The 18,159-nt window shown below is 42.7% G+C and overlaps 1 protein-coding gene across 7 annotated transcripts in view; it reads left to right on the forward strand.

The window, feature by feature from the left end:
- IKZF2 (IKAROS family zinc finger 2) overlaps positions 1 to 18,159 on the forward strand; it is a 118,169-nt gene that overhangs the window by 65,287 nt on the left and 34,723 nt on the right. For 6 of the 7 annotated variants that reach the window (XM_048309686.1, XM_048309685.1, XM_048309688.1 and 3 more), the window contains one exon: positions 6,389 to 6,556. The exons of the other annotated variant lie outside the window; for it this stretch is intronic. In XM_048309686.1, coding sequence (XP_048165643.1) covers positions 6,389 to 6,556 — 168 coding nt within the window. The remainder of the gene's footprint in view (positions 1 to 6,388; positions 6,557 to 18,159) is intronic. 7 annotated transcript variants of the gene reach the window in all.

Here is an 18,159-nt window from a genome sequence, read left to right on the forward strand (position 1 = left end):
ATAGTCCAGGGATTTGTGCTTGGGGATGTAGAAGGAAGGGGAGAAGGAGAAGAGGCCGATAATCCAGGTTTTCTGAGATAATGAGAAGGAATCTCTGTGATTTCTCACTTCTTTATGCTTTCTGCTGTGGGCCTGTATTAAAATTTCCTTGCTCCTTGTTTCTGGTAAAGCAGGAACCATGTTCTGCTATAGCCATGTTGATACTTCTGTGCTCTGCGAGGTCCACGTGTTGTTCTCCCTTTTCTTGTGAATTGTGACCTTTGTTTATATATTTTTTTTCTCTGCTGTAACATCCCATCCCTTATCTAGTCCATTGCTAGATTTTGAAATGCTTTTTATTTCTAAGGGAAGGCTGGCATCATAGAGTCATGGAACGGTTTGGGTTGGAAGGGACCTTAAAACTCATCCTGTTCTACCCCGTGCCATGGGCAGGGACACCTTCTAATATCCCAGGCTGCTCCAAGCCCTGTCCAACCTGGCCTTGGACACCTCTGGGGATTGAGCCTTTCCCCACTCCTACTCTGGGCTGCTGGTAGGTTACTTTCAGGTTTTTTTTGGGGTGTTAACTGCAGGATGGTCTCAGATCTTTGCTTGGACTCCACAAGCATTTTGGTACCATAAGTCGGTGAAATGAGTTATGTACCCATGAGGGAAATGTTCAAGTTCTGCTTTAGCACCCACAGCATTATAACTGAACACATGCAACCCTGGAACTCTGAATGCAATTTAATTTTTTTTTCATGCAGAGTTCAAGTTTTTAGGTCAGAAATAATAAATGAGGAAAAACCCGGTTGTGCTGTTCCATATAAAAGACTTGTATGCCTAAGCAGCTAACCAGGAGCAAATTTAAACAAACAGTCATATTAACACATTGTGATGAACTCCGCTGGACTGCCTCTCTCATTTTGCTAGCAGAAAGGGTTTTCTTGGTTTAATTTCTAATTTGTAACCTAGTGCAGCCTTCCTGTCTCTTGCAATGTTAATAGATTTGGCACTGAATCAAAAATTGTGGGGCTAAATTTCTGAAAGTCCAGTTTTCTACTTAGGTTCTGAAGTCTAACTTTCTGAAAAGTCTTCTTTTTTCCTATTTAAGCATAAGGAAGGGGAGCTAAGATTTCTGAAATTGCTCTGGGCAGAAGGATATGCTTTACTTGCAGTACTCAATTACTAAACTCTTCTGATAGTTTTGCCAAGTTCACTTAAATGATTTTTCTGTCTTAAGAATGCAGTCATAAATTTGTGCAGAGGACAGTTCTGCAGAGGAAATCACCCAGGATTTCCCAGGAATTTTTCATGAGAGATTCATCACTACTGTTTTATGATAACTTGCTCTATCTGGAAGGAGGTTTTTCCCAACAAAAAGCCCTACTAAAATCACTGATTTCACATGGTGTGCAGGCTGTTGAGTGAATCCGATAGCACAGTAAGGAGGTATGCAGACTAGTTATGGTCCCTGGAATAACAAACAGAGAAATGGAGCGAAGTCTGCTGCTCTGTGTCTCGCTGGGGTAAAGGCAGGTTGGAGCTCACTGCTGTCAGTGTGTTAGGAGCACTGCTGATAATTCCCTTGTGTTCCTGGGGCAGAGCAGAATCAGAGCAGTTGCAGCATCTGGTGAGTCAGAGAAATGTTTCATTTTAACGAAATGAATGTTAACAAAAAGCCTATTGTGGAAGGGTGAAAATCTGTATTATTAGTAAGAGCAAATACTTTCTGATGGCAGCATGGGCACAGTAATTTTGTGTTAAGAGGCTGGAAAGAAAAAATCCCATTTGAGAAGTACTTAAGCTATACTTTGCATATCAAAAGTATCTGCCACACAAAAAAGGTTGAGTTCCCAGATATACATTTAACCAGGAGAGATGTTGAAGTCCCTCTGGACCTAGTTTTTATGTAGCAGGACTGCTGCTGTAGGAATACCCTGTGTTATTGAGAACCAGTGCATTAATTTGTGAGTCACTCCCCCTTTTGTTTCAAAGGGACAAATGTTACCAGCCAAGGGTTAGGAGAATCTAAGTCTCTTTGGTTGCCAGGTCTGTGGGCTCCACATCCTCAGTCAAATTTCTGTTTTAATACAGAAAATGTGTCAGCTTTGCAGCAAAAATATCACTGTTTTGCACTGGTGTGAGATTCGAAGAAGATTAACTCATACTGAAACTTCTGCACAGCACTTCCGTGCCAAGGCGGGAAAGGAGTGCTGTTGTGCAGGGAAGCTTCCAATTAAGCAGAAAAAGGAGTTGGTTTGCTTTTTGAAACAACATTTGACATCTGTGAAATCTATTAGTAGGAAGTTCATCGGTTCATTTGCCTGGTTTCACTTTGTATCAGCCAGCCAGCACTCGTGGCTTGTGCAGTGAAGTCTCCAACCAGCTGTCATGTATTAAAGATACTGGAAAAGAAAGGCCCATGTCTTGCTTGTCCTGGATTCAAGGGTCCACTTCACCATTCGTCTCAGGATTTGTTTGCACAAGAGCAAGTGAACCTGTGTGCTTCAGATACTGGTGTAACTCAAGAGCAGTAATATTTCTTTACTATTATTCGTTATTATTTTTCCTGGAGGAGACATAGCAGTAATGGGTGCATGTTAAGCAATGAAATGTGAGGTTTCAGCAGTATTTTACTGTACTTTAGAGGTAAATATTGCAATAATACTTTTTAATTAATACTTTATTTAACTGTAAAATGATAAAACTCTATGGGTGTATTTATTTATTAATTTAATTATTCCCTGGCACAAGCCCCTCTTACAAAGCCTTTAGGAAAGATAATACTTGGCACTCTGTCTTACCTTGCCTTGTCCATTCCTGAAGTAACTTAGATAATTAAATTCCCTCTGCTGAAGAGCAGGGCTTTTGAGGCATTCCTGGTTTTGTCTGGCTTTAGACTCTAAATCTGGAGTTGAAAAGAAACATCTTTTTTGTTTGGTTGGCTCTCCCTCCCCCTCCTGCCAGTCTGAAAGTCACTGAGTTGGAGGGTTTTCTGCCTTGGTTTAGCTCAATAATAGAGAAGAGCTTTAATACTTAAAGTAGACTAAAAGTATTTTGCAGTTATGTTGCTGTCACATAGTTTCCAGTGCTGAAAAGCACAGAACTTGCTTATTTGCCTTTCAGCCGAGTTCTTATTTTAATTAATCGCTGTAAGTACAGAGTCAGGCAGTAAATGCATAGCTGTAAAGTGGAGGGGAAGCACACCATGCTTATAATTGTCATTACCCTCTCGGAGTTGCGTGTGCCACCTTTAATAGGTCCGTAGTTCCTGGTGTGTCTGTGTTGCCATCACCCCCAAAAACATTTTAAACACAGTCAGGGAGCCTCATGTAGAGAAAAGATGCATTTAAAGACTTCTTGTGAGTGGATGTTTAGTTTGAAGTATGATTGATTTCAGCTTATGGATAAAAACTCTGCGTTTTCACAGAAAAGTAAGGGAGGTGAATAAGGGTGTCGAGGTAGTTACTTCGTTACTGGGGAGCAATAATTCTGGAGAACAGTTTACAAACTTACCAGGAAAAGGCAGCAGGAGAAATAATTGGAACACAGTCTTCTCAAGGCATTGAAGTGATAAAGGCTTGTTTGCTAGTATTTGGAGTGGGCATCAGACAGCACAGTTCTTGGAAAACCAACAGAATCTTCTTGCTATTCAGTCGTTACTTCTCTTTGTGCACCCTTCTATTGGATAATGGCCTCCAGATTAGCTGTGCTAAATGTAAACGCTGCTAATCAATAACACGAAGGTGTGACCAAAATTGCATCCCACAAGCCTGCAGCTTAAACAAGGAGCTGGAATCGAGTGATTGGACAAGAGTGTAACAAACACATCAAAGCAGCTATTTAGCCAGAATGAAGCCAGTAGGAGAAATGAATTCAGGCTGGCTTTAAATAGATACAAAGGTTATTTAAGGTAAAATGTGCTATTGGAGCGGATTCTGTCTGTTGCAAGAGAGGAGCAGACTACGGGTGATTTTGTGGTGAGTGTTTTCATGTCGTCTTTGCTATCAAACTGTGGTGCAGTGACTATTTGAATTCCTGACTGAAAGCTTTCAGCATCTCTAGAGCAGCCAGTTTTCGGAGGAGTAATACCTGCTCATATGTGGCCTCCAAAATGTCAGAGATAAGTGGGTGATGTAGTGGGTAAAACACAGTAACTGCATAATTTTAAATACAGCAGGAGTAGAAGGAAAGACTTTAGACTTGGTAAGAAATGTGCTACCTTCTTTCATGTTGTCATCCTGAAACTGAAGATATCATTCCAGAACACTCAGAAACGTGTCAAAGGAAAGGGTTTTGCCTGTTTTCTCAGACAGCGAAAGCAAAACATAAAAGAAAAAAAAACCCCATGTATTTTTCTACTGCAGTCTCTTTACATATCTCTGTTATGGACATTTTGAAATGATATAAAAGAAGATAATGGCTAATCAGATCCTTTAAGTATAGTGTGGGAGTTTGAAAGGGAAACCACAAACTCTTTATCAATTCTAATGAGCTCGTGTTCAGTGTATTGGAAGAAGAGCCTTATGCCGTGATTTTTTTTTTTTTGTTTATTATTACTCCATAATGTTCTTGGTGAGATTTTAGGAATCTTAGTATCTCTTTGAGTACCTCTGCAGCAGCCTTAGATGTGATTTTCATCTCCCACATGTGAAATAAAAGTTACGGAGTATAGCATACCTTGTGCTGCCCTCCTGGCAGCATTGCAGTCCTGGCAGTGATTTGAACCACTGACACAAGAATTGCTTGTGGACATCTGTAAGAGCTCTCTCCCTCCCTCTCCTTCCATTTGAATCTCCAGATGTATTTTGGACTTCACCCTAGACAGACACATGAACTGCTTCGATACAAATGTAGCATTCATTTTGTCCAGCAAGGGAGTAATTGTTTTAAAGCAATTGTAAAAGGCTTTGAAGATATGTGAAAGATCACAGAACGTGTTTGTTTTTCACAAGATCTGTGCTTCAGTCCACTAAATTCAAACTCAGAAGGTCCCAGCAGGATTTGGCCAAGGTTTCGTAATAGGTGATACGCTGAAAAGTGTGGATGAGGTCGCTTACATCTGAAATCTGATGATCAAGACCTTGTTGAGCTGGGGCCCTACTTGGTGTAAACATTCGGTAGTGCTTTAAATAGGAAGAGGGTAGATTTAAATTAGGTATATATGGAAGAAGTTCTTCCCTGTGAGGGAGGGTGAGGCCCTGGCACAGGTTGCCCAGAGAAGCTGTGGCTGTCCCATCCCTGAAAGTGTCCAAGGCCAGGTTGGATGGGATTTGGAGCAATCTGGGATAGTGGAAGGTGCCCCTGCCCATGGCAGGGGGTGGAGCTAGATGGGCTTTAAGATCTCTTCCAACCCAAACCATTCTTGGATTCTATGATCTAAAGTCCAGATGCAGTAAAGTGCTTGGACAAGTGGCCAGCACAAGTATATGCTCGTGTTCAATTGATTTGCTCAGCAGGACATAAGCAGGTGATTAGAGCTGACTGCCTGCCCGAGACTGCTGGAACAGTCTGACTGTCTTCAACAAATGTTGATATAGAGTATGGTTTTGATAATGTTCCAGAAAACCTGTGTGAGCTCATCAGGGGGTTTTCCTCTAAATAATAATTTTTTTTTAAAAGGTGGGGGTTTTTTAATGGGCCCGATCCCCACTGTCTAAGGCAAATATGAAGGCTTAGCATAAAAATAAGCTTTGGATGTGTGTGTGAGAGTGTGTGAACACATGGGAGGAAGTGATAGGGTAAGGCGTAAGGTTTCTCTTACTTTTTCATCAAATCAGTCTTTTAAATTTGTTTTATGTAGAGTGCAAATTTGCTTGTTTCACTGTTTAATGGTGTAAGATTTTTCTCAACTTTCAGTACTGCCCAGAGCTTGCAGCCCTGATCCTCACTCGCATGCATTCCCTCCATGTCCCTCTAGCAATGCAAAGCAGCCTTTAAAAAGGGCTGTCAGTCAAAGTGTAATGCAAGCAACAGGTTTGATTTGAACCAAAGGCATTAACACCTTTGCTATGGTCCAATTGTTAATGATCAGTTCTAAATACCCGTATGGATTGGACCTGTACTAAAAATAAGTGCAAAACCATAGAAGTAAATACTGTAAAACCACAATTATGGATCTAAATTTTCAGCAGAGCTCATCTTTTATAAAGGATAGAAGCTCTGAGGTGAAGAACTTTCAAGAAAACCAAGGAAGCAGTGATCACCTCAAGGAAAGAGCCTCAAATCACTATTGGAGGCTTTGCCCATTGTGCAAAAGAAACGGCCTCTGACTTTAGAAGTGCCGTGTGATGGTGGTGGTGGGGGCTGTACCCATGTGCAATGGCGCTGGTACAGAGTGGGAAAGTGGCCTCTGTGCATCCTCCGATGTGTGTTGACAGCTCTCTCCCTTCCCCTTCCCTTCCAGGTGAACGCCCCTTCCACTGTAACCAATGTGGAGCTTCTTTTACCCAGAAGGGGAACCTGCTGAGGCACATCAAGTTGCACTCTGGGGAGAAACCGTTCAAATGTCCCTTCTGTAGCTACGCCTGCCGGCGGAGGGACGCCCTCACAGGACACCTCAGGACACACTCTGGTGAGCCCACCTTGGCTTCTCCTCACACTTCTTCCTTCCTTTATCACTACCGTCCCAGTGCAGCAGGTAGTGAAAATGAAGTGTAGCTCTGGGTCTGTACCATCCTCTTCAGAGAGTGCAGCTCTCAACTTTGGGAAAGCCTTGATGTGAATCAGAAAAGTTGTGGTTCAGCCACACCTCTCCTTTTGTGTAACTGAGCTCTTCGGCTGATGCTATCGAATTTCTCTCTCAGTGTCTCCTTGGGTGTATCCCGGCTTCAATGGCAGATTGTTTTGACACTCTGGGCCCCAAAGTGGCTGTGAAATTCCAAAGATCACAAAGAATAACCGTGGGCTCTTGGAAGCAGGCTTTGCAGTTCATACCCATTTCTTCATCTAATAAATGCCATATGCTGGTTGAGTTCAAACTTGTTCATCTTTCAAAGCCCTCTAAATTGCATTTTTGATTCAGTTAGATCTTGCTGTTAAGTCCTAGCTCATGGCAGCCACAACACTCACCCTAGAGCTGAAGGTGGTCAAGAGAGATTGGGTTTCTCTTGCCTTGTTAAGTGATAGGACCATGTCTGTATCAAGTCTATTTGATATAGTTTCTTGATAAGTTGTCAAGAAGAGCCTGTCTCATAGCTGTGTGCTGGTAGTCGTGTTGGAGCCCCAGTGATCGGGATCAGCTGTGGTTTTAGTCCCTGTCCCTGCACCAAGAGGCTGCATTCTGCCCACTTGCTCATCTGTGTAGGACTCCTGAGTAAGATCTTAACTTGTTGTGTTTGTATCTCCTGAACGTTCAACTTGTGTGTTCGAGCCATTTATAAGAGGCTGTGTGTTTCATTGTTGAATGAGCAGAGATAATTGGACTGGTTGCAAGTGACAGCATTACAGATGAACTTCTTTGAGGTGTTAGCAAATGTGTGACTCCTGAAACACAGTGGTGGAAGTGCAACTGCAGGCAGAAATCCTGCATGAGTTTCCTGACTCTTGATATGTATTTTTTCTACAGAATCAACCTCACTTCAGTAGGAGTTTCTGTTTTAGGAGCATTGAGTTGCTCTGCCATTTCTGTTTTAGGAGCATTGAGTTGCTCTGCCATTTCCAAGAATAGGAAAGGTAAGCAAGTAAGCTTCTTCAAGTAGACTTGGGAGTATACAGGAAGCTTGATGGAAAATGCTGACAGAAAGCTTGAACTTCCAAGAGAGTAGAAGAGTTGGGACTAGGCTGGGAGAGAATTGCTTGAGCTGGATTTGATCTGAAAGTCAGTAGGGAAAATGTCTGTGGAATGGTGAGCTGCAATTTTCACACATCTGACAATAACTGTAGTTTCAACTGTAAATTTTGAAAGAAAACAGAACACAATACAAATGTTGACAATTAAAACAAAAAGGGAGTTGGGACAAAAAAAATATCCCACATTACCAAACACAAACATTGCGGTTCAAGACCTTTTCACAAAATGAATATAGATTTTGTTACCTAGATACTGCCATTGATAGAGATTGTTCTTCCTGTGTGAAGAGCACATGGCTGATGGTTCTGTGTTTTGCGTGAGGATGAAATGTAAAGGTGTGGGATTTTCAGAAGGCACCTAAGCTGCTTAGCACAAGTTCCACTGGAGCTCCTTCCCTAACTGACTTAGCCATGTTCAGCTCTGCTCAGTTTGTAGTTTTAGGCTTTGTTTTCAGTGGAGAAAGTGTCACCCCTCTAAGCACTGAGATCCAGCAGCTTTCAGCAGAGGGCCAGCAGAAACAGACAAGTGCTCCCACAAAACTGTCCAAGGCAATTCGTTGAGTAGCGCTCACAGGTGAAGAGTTAAAACCTGTATTATTGCCCTAAAACCTGGCATCCCCCTGCATGAAGGTGAAATTCCACTCTGGCCGTGGGCAGGGAAGTTAAGGTGTCTGTCCCTGCCATATAAACAAGTTGAGTTGGCTTATGCACACCTGGATCATGGAAAAGATGGGTAGATGTCTCCTAGGGACTTTAAACAGTTTCATATCAGTGTGCTATACAAGTATTCTGTGCTTTCATAAAGCACACATCAAAGTCTGTAAGTAGGCTTGGAAGGTAGAGCAGATCCAGCAGCTGCAGCAAAGGTCTTTTCCAGCCTAAATGATTCTATGATTCTGTCAATGTTTACATCTTCTGCTATTTCTGAGCAGAAAAGAGGATATTGGCTAATATATACAAAGAAGAGGTTGAAAACTGTTTTGAAACTTGAAGCCAGTTTCAATCTGGTACACTTAGTGTCTAAATTGAGGTGAGTCTGAATATATTTTTGTTAGAGGAAAGCTCGTCAGATCAGATCCTCAGTTGATGGAGATTGGAATTACATCCCCTAAGTAAGGGAAGTACTTCTGTTTTGTACCAGCTGAGAATCTGGTGCATGGTTTCATAAATGCAACACCGATTCCTTGTTTTTTTTAATGTATGTATGTATATTCTTTTCCTCCTTAAATAAGAGAGTGCTATTAATAATAAAATAAAATACCAAAGCAAAACCCCTTAATCTTTTCTCCTTCCCAAGAAGGTTTAAACTACTATGGAAGGCAATTTATGCAATAAAGGAATTGAAGAATTCTGTTTTATCTCTTTTTTTTTTTTTCCTCTCAGTTAATTTGATTTGTGGATTTGAGAGCACTTTGCTTGTGTCACCACTTAGTGACATCGTCTCACTGCTACTTTTTAGTCAGTTCTTCCTGTGCTTAGTGCAGTTTTCATACAGTACAACAGGAAAGGTAAAAAAAATAATGAAAGTAGATGCAAACAGAAATTAGCAGAAGCATCTCTGAGATCTCTGAAATAGCTGATACTTACTAGTAACTTAAAAATAATTACATTTTTTTCCTTTGGATTGATGTTTGTTCATGCTTTTTAATATTATTTCCTGTTGATTTGAAAATGTTTCGAAGCATCACAGTCTACATTTTGCCTTATCTTCTTGTGCAGAATAATATCTTACTGTGTAAGTGTTCCCAGGCTGAGTGGTTAACAAAATATTGCTTCACATCTGTCATGCTGCTACTGCTGTTTAGCCCTAAATAATTAAGGACTTATCTTGCAGCGATTTACTCCTGCGATTATTTACCTTTTACGGACATACGGAGTTCTGATGAACTTTACGTCTGTATTTTCCTCCCACATGCAGCTGCTTTGGTTTCAGGAATATAACGATGCCTTCAGGACATCAGTAGGATAATGCCTGGGGAGAGTTCATGCGCAGACTTACACTAAGAGTGGGCATGTACCTCAAGGTACTTACAGGACTTTCAGGTGTTGTTTTCAGAATTAACTCCATAGTTCCACACCCCAGGTAATATAAGAGAGGTACAGAGACGGCTTCTAGGATGGGAATGTAAGGACAGGCTGTGGAGTGCTGGGACAGAAGTTTGTAGCCCCCTCCTGCGAGATGCATTGGACAAATCAGCAGGGATTGGCTTCACCTTGCCTGGATTTTGCTGTTTTAAAGGGAAAAACATCCAGGCAAAGCAATCTGCTGATGGCATTCACAGAGTACCTGCTATCTCACCCTGAGACATGCCTGTCTTCTCAGTCCTCTCTGGACTTGCACAAGACAATGGCAAAGACAAACTATATGAGAGAAATTTTGCTGTAGACAGTTCATGAACAAACCCCGGAAGTTTTAAGGGAGGCAGCTGAATCTGACAGGTCATTCTGATGGTTAAAGCCATCCAGATGTTGACCTCCGTACTTTGAAAGGTATGACAGCCTGATGCTGTTTTACCCCAAAAAGCCAGGCATCCTCAGATGGGCACATAAACTTAGCAGTTATGTTTTGGCATGGATTTCTCTTGTGTCTAAAATGGAGCTGAGTCAGCCCTCCCCTCATAATGCTGTTGTAAACATAAATGCTCCAACAGTGCTTGAAAAAGTCAAGGCTGCAGTGATGAGCAATCTGGAAGAGTCCAGAGCAAACACAGGCACCTCAGTTTTCAGAGCAGGGCTTGGGCAGTAAGTCAGAAATGAGGGATGGGATCACATGCTAAGGAGAAAACAAAAGTCGGAATAGGTTTTGACTAAGTGAGAATCATTCATCCATTGCACTAAGTAAGGATGGTCCTGTGTGCAGATTGTTTAGTGCTTAAAAGACTGTCTCGTCGCGTGTCCACACAAACTGTCGACATGAACATTAATTCTGGAGTTTCCTGATTTTTCTTTTTACTTGGCAGCTTCAGTCATGTTCATTACTGTGGGAGTATGTAAGTGTTATTCATATAAGAAAGCAGTTTTACTGTCTGTTTCTTCCTAAAAAAGTGGGTAGTCAGATTATTATTTTTTCACAGAAGATTGTCCTCACAATACATTTTAAAATTTGTTTCAAAGCTACTGCTTTCCTGCTTAGAAAGTGTCCCCTCCAAACAGTTTTTTTGCTTTTAAGAAATATTTATTTTTCTTCCCCCTCTTTCTCCTGCATTGCTGCTGCATTTTGTTTGTTTCTGTCCAGCTCTTCAATAGCACTGAACTAATGGTACCCCTTTATTGGCAAAAGAAAAGCAGAAAGCTTTTGTTTTGAAAAGAGAGGCTTAGACAAAACTCCCAAAAGCACAATCTTAGCAAACCATGTACAGTGTGCAAGATAAAAGGCACGTATAATTAAAAAGGAAAATGCCCTGTTCATGGGAACTCTTTCCATGTTTGTTGGTTAGCAAGTCCATCTTTCTCATCTCTTCTTTTCCATGAGGACTTTCCTCTCGGCCCAACCTGGGTGACAGTGGGCCATCCGAGGTGTCCACACGCCTGGGGTTGAATGGCAGACCTGAGGAGTGCTATCTGTGTGTGCAACTATGCTCAGATGTAGAAGGAACTTGTTCCCTAATCCTGTTGACATGCCTGCCTCAATACGTGTTTGGGAGAGTCCCACTTCTGAGTGGCTCAGTTTGGCTGAAAAATTGGATGAACAAGCTCTGGAATACACTGTGCTGTGTGTGAGTTCCCAGCTGTCAAAAGCCAGTGAGAATTACTGAAACAGTGGCAAGGATGGTTATTAAGAATAATGAAGTCAATATTTTAAACTGCTCTTTTTCATCTGGGGGGAACTTTTGCCGCTATTAACATCTCCACTCTTAAAAGGCTCAGTATCTACTCTGTAACTGTGTTTTTGAGAATGGGAATGTCATAATTAGTTGAATCTTGTGATCTGAAGTTCTCATTACACTCTGTACTGGACTGACTCCAACACTTTGTGAATGGGGAAAAAAATTAAAAGCGGACACATAGGATACTGTCTGTGAAAAATCAAATGTGTATGTGAAGAGGCAAGGGGCTGTTTTGCATACAAATCCCATTTCTCCAAATAGGTTAGCAAACAGCATCTTCCCTCAGTTGTGATGAGCTGGTGGGTATTTATTCTGTTGATCTGATACTTAGAGCTCAATTTAATCAGGCAGAGCTGCTCTTCCTCTCAGGTTTTCTTACGCTGTTTCAGTTAAACTCAGTGGAATTACCCTCGTCACAAAATCATTTTGGGTTTTTCTTATCGGGCTGCGGGTTCCAAACCGCTGTGAGCATGTGCGCAATCCTGCAGCAGCTCTGCTTCTCATTAGTGCTTCCAGCACCTAGAGGCCTTCACTCCGTGCTGGAGAGTCTAAAATCTCTGCTATTCTGCTTTCCATTTATTTGTGTGTGCGTTTTTAGAAGGTAAGCTCAAAATGTGTACAGGGGTAGGAGTTTGCTATGCCAGGGCTTCATCCCCTGGGGATCCTTGTTTAAAATTTAATCCTCTGTGGAGCCCTCTTGTATCCCATGCTTTGCTAGAGCCCCACCTGGACTTGGAGTGGCGGGGTCATCTTCATCTCCAGAGCACTACTGTGATAAATACTGGTATCTGCTATATGGAAAGATTATCTTTTATGTTCAGAATTATCTCAGTATAGAATCTTGGTCTTTTCTACAGAGCATTATTACCATGGAGAAATCATTAATCAAAGAAATCTTTGATTTAAAGATGCTGTAGGATCTTGATCATTCCAGCAAAAGTACATTTGATCTTTGTTTTCAGGGGAACTTTTGAAAAGATATGGTTCCACCCAAAGCGAGGAGTGTTCACTTTTATATTTTGGACTTTAAAAGTCTTGAAATTCCATAAAAATTCCCTCCTATCTGCTGCAGTTTAGGATTCAGTCTTTAACTGTCCAATGCAGGAAGTCTGCTTCTGACAGATAAAACAGAGACACGGAAGGAGTGGTCCTGGCAAGCAATGGTAGATGGGCTGTGTACCAACCTCATGAATCCCTCTCTCTCTTAGGGCTGGGTATCAGCTTTTCTCCTCTTTTCCCCCACTCCTGTCTGGAGTGTGTGATTGAGATAGCAGGAGCAGATGCCCTGCAGCTCCCTATCTCTTGTGGTGCCCCGGTGCAAGCAGGAGGTGTCTGTTCTTTTAGTGCCTGGGGGCTCCCTGTATATTGGCTGCATAGGGAAAGACTCACCCCTCTCGTAAAGATGAGAGATGCCAACACCATGGGAGCATTCTCATTCTTAATGTCAGTTCACAGCGAGATTAGCAGGTGCTAAGATTTATCCTGGTGTCTGTGAGACTGGTCTGGTCCCTCCTACTGCCTCTCCCAGTGGACCATGGCTTTGCTATGTCTCTGCCAGGTCTACCAGCAAGTCCTCTGCAGTGCTTGGAGGTTACAAGGTTCTTGTTTAGGCAGCATCACCACGGTGTAGGATTCACACGGGGTCATCCCTCATTAGTTGTGACCGGTTCGTTCCTGATTAAATACTCGTGCAAGAATGGAAGTTTGTCTTTGGGATGAAACCTCTGACATCAGTTTTCTGTCTGTCTCCCGTCTCCCCTCCATGTTAGCAATTCACATCCTGGCATCATTATCCAGATTCTGTCCCTCTCTGTGTTGCCTCAGGCCACGTGGAATGCAACAAATCACGTGGTCCTGCTCTTCTGGGCTACAGTTTGGAGAGCACACAGGCCCCTCTCCACTGCTGGGTGCTGCCAGTTCCTAGGCCAGCCTTCCTGTTCTGGGGCAGCAAATAAGACAGTGACTTTCTTTTTCCTCTGGGCTTTTATTCTGTCACAGTGCTGTATGTGGGATTTCACTGGCATCAAAAAAGCATGAATGTGGTAAGATTTCTGCATATAGAGCAGCAGTGCTTCTAAACACCAGGCCTAACCTGTTTTTTAAACATCCCGAGAGACTGTTTCTGTTGCCTCCCTAGGGAGACAGTTCCACTTCTCATCTGCTTTTTATAGCTGTGACTCTCATCCTGATATTTAACCTTAACTTTAACTTTTCTTTCTTTTGGTGCAGATTATTGCTCTTTCTAACACTATCTTTTGTGACTGTGAGTAATTCCTGTGCTCAGTTTACACTATGATAGGCTGTAGTCATATGTCTAGCATTGATTCCATTCTAGTCTGTCTTTATTTTCCAATCCTCTCATCTCTTTTTTATTACTAATTTTGAATGTTTTTGCTACTCTTATTCACTCGTTTATGGGGGACCTAAATTGCAAAGTCATTTGATGCTTTGGAAACCGGGGCCAGTACAGATGCAGACCCCTTAACCTTATCTCTGCCTCAGCTGCCTGCTAGTAAAATGGAAATAAAGAGCACTTCTCCACCTAGTTGAGATGTTGAGAGGGCAGCACGTGGGAATCATGGCCAGGCACACACGTATTGCTGCAATGAAGGTCATGTAAGTACATCGTAGAGTACTCGGTGCTGCTGGTGCCCCAGCTGCACAGCGCTCTACGTGATCTCCTTAGTTTTACTTAGCCTTTGTGCAGTAGTGAAATGAGATAATTACAAAGTGGAAGGAATAATAACTTTGTATTGTTACCATAACCACTGAGGTATTAGACCCTGATACCAATGTGATTATCTCAGACACAATAGTAAGGTGATTATTAATAATACTAAAGGACTTACTACTTAGCCTGCAATTTTTGTGTCATTTCTTTAAAAATCCCCATCTATTCCATCAGCCCCAAGCCTGTGTGAAGTGGGTATGAGCTGTTGCCTCCTTGTTATCTGTTTTTCAGTGATGAGGAAATGAAACAGGAAGACCCCCATGAGACCCAATTTGCAAATTGAGGGACCTAAGCACCAAGGTAGCTTTGTGTGCATCACTTGTCTTTCTGCACCAGAACTGCTATGGACAGGCTGGCAGGTGGGGCTCGAGAAGCTCAGGAATTTAAAGATCTGTAGTCCTTTGCTCGTTTCAGTTGCAGCTAGAGAAGCCTTGTTTTGCTTGTCACCAGGGATTGTTTCAGAAATCTGGTATTTTTAGGCTCAAGTTGGCACATGTACATACAAACCCAGGATTTAAGGTGCAGGTGTTGCGTGTGCAGGGAATTGGGTGTCTCATTGCATTAGGATAAGCTTGCGGGACACAATGCAGCCAGGAGCCCTCCTGCTCCAGAGCCAGCCACCAAAGTATCCGCAGTGGGTTTTGCAGACAGAGACTCAAGAGGTCACAGAGAACTTTTTTGTGCAATTGAGATGCAAACATGGTTTTGACTTGACCAAGCCACATCTCAACAAAGCCAAGACCATTTCTTGCACATACTCTGAGCAGCAATACCACAGCAGCTCTAAAGAGGAAACAAGTGTTGGGTTTGTTTTTCCCCTGAGAAAATTATTTTCAAGGGCAAAAGGCTTCTGCATATCGTCTCTGGGGAAAGGAGACCCAACATTTCAAGCTGGCCTTTGTCAGCTCTTGAAGAAGTTTGTGAAACTTTCAGCTTGAGAATGTTTGAGCTTGGAACCCAGCAGTGGTGTGAGGCCTTCTTTCATTGATATCTCAGAGCTGTGTTACGGGGCAGTGTGAAATGGAGAACCGCCCCTGACATTTTTGACAGCATATGTTTTAAGGTGTAAGAGAGGTATTTTTGCCATCTGAAAAGGAAGCCAAGAGAAACTAAAGGGGGACAAAAATAACCCATAACCCACTCCACAGCAGAGTTGAGGAAAGCTGCTACTGATACCATTCTCCCAAGCTCTCAGCAGCCTGTAATTATGAATTGGCTTACAGCTAACGTATTGATGGATATCACTCAAGAAGGAAAATGAGAATGTCTGGATTTTTTTACAGTGAACCTGTACTGAACTCTAGGTGACTTTCCTCCTATTTATAACCCTGTGTGAAGTTCAAGGAAACTTGTCCTGGAGGTTTCCCATGAGAGGGAACTGTGTTTTTACCTGACTAAAGCTCTCTGGATATTTTCCCATTTTTTATTTGATCTAAGTGTGAACTTTCTCCACCCTCTGCCCCTCCTTCCTTTCTGGAGTGGTTAGAGAGGTTGATTGCAGCCAGGATTACACAAGAGATGCCAGTTGCACACATGTTTTGCATAACTGTGCTGTGTTGATTTCAGACAGGGTGCCCCAAGTTCCCTCCCTGCCTTGCAACAGCGAATCAAGATCTCTATCTTCATTCCTGAAGCTGGAGAAATGCTGGTGAGGCCCTGAGTATTGAACTTTTGACAAAGAGCACCTGGTTTGGATACTGCCCAGCTGCACAGAGCTATCCCTTTGGAAGAGCCTCTACTTACAGGTTGTTTGGGCTCTTTGTATCAAAGGTGCTAGAGTCGTTCTGCCTCTGGGAAGTGCTGCAAGCGATCAGTGCCGGCTGCTCTGTGTTAAGGGAATGTGCTCCTGAAGCACATGTCCTTTTCTTCTATTCCTGCAAGAGGCATAAATGTTTTTATGTGCTCTGAGACAGTCAAGGACCTCTCTTGGTGACTTTCCTGACTTGAAAATTAAGACAGGCTCATCCCAGTGTTCATTTTGGGGCTAGTTCAGTGTGGCTTTTATCTTTAGAAGCGATGAGGTCTGCTTGATTTCAGTGAGAATTAGGGGCTTTGTCAGCCTAAGCCTTAGCCTGTGTTCCAGTTCCTTTTGCCAGGAATTAGGTACTTTCTCCCTCCTGCCTCATTTATTTGGAGTGCAAGTCAAGACCAAACTGCATTGGGCTTTGAGCAACCTGGTCTAGTGAAAGGTGTCCCTGCCCATGGTACGAGGGTTGAAATGAGATGATTTTCCATCCCAAACCATTCTGTGATTCTGTGACAGCAGCACAGGGTCCCCCCCAGCCGACCAGAAGTGGGGCTGTTTCTAACAGGTGCTGCCTTGTGGGATAGAGCTGGCCTCAAAGGTAGCCAGAGCCCAGATGATTTAAGGGCTTCAAGGTCTTTCTGAAAAATAAATCACATGCAAAAAATACACTGCGGATAATCCGATGTTGAGATTTTTATATAGAGAAGTGACATGGGCCATAGACTTTCTCTCACTTGGATACCCTCCATGTGCCTGCATTTTGCTTGTTTCCTTGGAGACAGTGTCTTGTCTGAGAGCAGTTAGCCTTGGCTAGGAAAGGCCTGACATTTCTGGTTTGTGGGATAAAGCTGTGCTGATGAATTTTCCAACAACCACAGAGGCAGGATTTGGTACAAACATGCGCAGTTCTGAATAGGGTTACCATGTGGCCATCTCTAATACCCCTCTGGGGACACCACTGGAAAGTCCCTGGTGTGAGAGCAGGGCTCAAAGATCCTTGAGGAGAGCCCAGCGATCCCTGTCCCTCGGGTATCAGAATCGTTTGAGAAATTTCTCCCTTCCCTTTCCTTCTTCCAAAGAGCTGAGTCAGCTGGACTGGCATGTCTGGAACTCTGTGGCACCGGAGCAGGCAGGCTGCCAGCAGCATTACACACCGCATCCAAAGGAACACGTCACTCCTCTCTCTCTCTTCTTTTTTTTCCCTTTGCAATCCCCACCCTCTCCCTTTTATTTTTCCTTGTTGATCCGTGTAGGTGAGTCAGAGAAACCTGCTCATCCACAGCCTGTTCCTTCTTGCCAAATCCTGGAGCAGCACTCCCAGTTCTTGTTGGGTGTCAGGAATAGGTTATGAAAACAAAAACTGATACAGTCAGTGTACTGGGTACGGAGCCCATAGTGTAAATGCATACTGAATGTGCCACTTAGAATGTCTTCCTAACAGAAGGAATCTCTTTTATACGAGACACCTTATTCTGTGGTTCATATGTAATATTAGTTTTATTCCTATAAAACACCAGGATGGAACAGGGAAATTATTTAAGGCATAAGCTGGAGAACATTTAGGGAGAAAATCCATCTTAATTCCACTGAATTTTGAAACAATGGAAGAGTGGAAAATTTCCAGTAGGAAAATAGGTGGTTCACGGAAGTGGTTTTGGCTGATGTTTTGGTATCAATTGTAGTTTTACTAATCTGAAGAAATTCCATGGATATTGCCACAATTCTTCAGAGTTTACACTATTGATGAGTTTCTGACCCCAGGAATTAAAACATTTTGAATCTGGATTCCCATATCGTAGATACTTTCAAATAAGAGTGCAAGGTGATAAATTGGCCTTTTTATTTACCTTACAATATTTATTTCACGAGTGGGAAGGGAGTGAGTGAGCAAACATGCAAGTTAACTTTTCCTCTTTGGTCAGCTGACTCTAGGAGCGGGGAGCTGAAGGAAAGCACAGTCTGGTGTCTGACTTGGGGTGAAACTGCAGGTGTTGGTAATGCTGTGGGGTCAGGAGTATCTCACTATCCATAGCTACGTTTCCATCAGGCAGCATCAAAGCCTTGTTTTTGGCATCTTGTGT

This window comes from Corvus hawaiiensis, chromosome 7 (assembly GCF_020740725.1).
Source record: "Corvus hawaiiensis isolate bCorHaw1 chromosome 7, bCorHaw1.pri.cur, whole genome shotgun sequence".
Taxonomy (NCBI): Eukaryota; Metazoa; Chordata; class Aves; order Passeriformes; family Corvidae; genus Corvus; species Corvus hawaiiensis.